The sequence below is a fragment of the Hipposideros armiger genome, unplaced genomic scaffold, assembly GCF_001890085.2.
Source record: "Hipposideros armiger isolate ML-2016 unplaced genomic scaffold, ASM189008v1 scaffold_168, whole genome shotgun sequence".
NCBI lineage: Eukaryota > Metazoa > Chordata > Mammalia > Chiroptera > Hipposideridae > Hipposideros > Hipposideros armiger.
In genome coordinates this window covers 2943030-2944343 of record NW_017731518.1, presented here as the reverse complement: position 1 = coordinate 2944343, position 1314 = coordinate 2943030, and the positions used below count along the sequence as shown (strand labels likewise).

The following is a 1314-nucleotide window of genomic DNA, read 5'->3' as shown; positions in this document are numbered from 1 at the left end:
GCCTCATTCTCTCTTACTGCACAAAGTATCTCACTGTATGGAGAGACCATAAATTAATCCCCTAGACTAGTTTTAACAAGAATAATGGAAAATTCCTAGTTTTAAAAAAGGTAAAAAATAGTAGTAATACAAATACGAACGCAATAAGGAATGGGACCTTCATTTCAAATGAAGCTTTAACTTTTTTCCCCTAGCCTAAGGCATTGTGATGTGCTTTGTTTAGAATGTTCTGTTCATAGTAAGAAATCGGGACTTTATTGGGGACAGTTACTTGAATGGAAAAGTAAAACAATGTAGAACACGAAACAGCTGTTCCAGTTGTGCTTTTCCCCCGCTAAGGATCCTGTAGTGTGATTTTCCTGGGCAGTGATGATGGAGCACATCTCATCATTTAATGTTTTAAGTCTCTGTTTTCCCATCTTGTTCAATGAGAAAAACAGTATGACTTGCTTGGTTAACATTTCCATGTGAATCAGAGCTAAAGTCAACACACTTAACAACAAGATTTCTAGTTTGATTCTTAGCCATCTGAACAAGAGCGCCTCCTTGAGGAATCAAGGATTAAAAAAATACATATATATACACACACACATATATATATTAATAGATCTTTGTTTTACAGATACAGCTGAGGCTTATTAACCCACTGAAAAATTTAAGACGTCTTGGAATCAAAATGGTAACTGACATCTTTTTGGATTGGGAGTCCTACCAGTTCAGAACGGAAGAGATTGATGCTGTGTTCCATGGTGCAGTTTGGCCCCAGGTAAACCGTGATTTCTAATTCTGCCTGGATACTTGCTCTCTGCTTTCTTATCACTGCACCAGCATGGTTTGCGCCTGACATAAATGCCTGTCCTGATCGTCTCTGTTATATCGAGCCTTTCTTTATCTCTGGAGGTTTTGAAACACTTTTCTTTGCCTCCACTATCCCCTAAAGCCCAAGAGCTAGTTTCTGAAATACCATGGAATTTATACTTAAGGCTAATTTGAATATGATTGTGTCTCTTAAGCAAATATAATGCAAGGGTTTGGAGCACCTCAAGTGATTGTGTCTCTGGATTTTGACAAGCATGAGAGAAAATGCACAGGTGTTTTTGTCACATGTTTCCTTGTTTGATTTCTCTAGTTGTGATCACTTGGTGATGATATCTAGTGTGGTTATAGCTAGGAAGACTGTACGACAGACTTGGTTTTGGGAAGGATTTCTAGCTGCTTGAGCTCTGCCATCTCTGACCAATTGAAACCTAACGTACCTGGTTCCTTTCAGGTGTCTAGCATTTCCACACACTACCTTTCCATGTTTCCTTGTGG

The 1314-nt window shown here is 38.7% G+C and overlaps 1 protein-coding gene across 1 annotated transcript in view; it reads left to right on the top strand.

The window, feature by feature from the left end:
• LOC109387761 (small subunit processome component 20 homolog) overlaps positions 1–1314 on the top strand; it is a 103994-nt gene that overhangs the window by 52201 nt on the left and 50479 nt on the right. Inside the window, 1 exon segment of the mRNA XM_019651865.1 lies at positions 623–766. Coding sequence (XP_019507410.1) covers positions 623–766 — 144 coding nt within the window.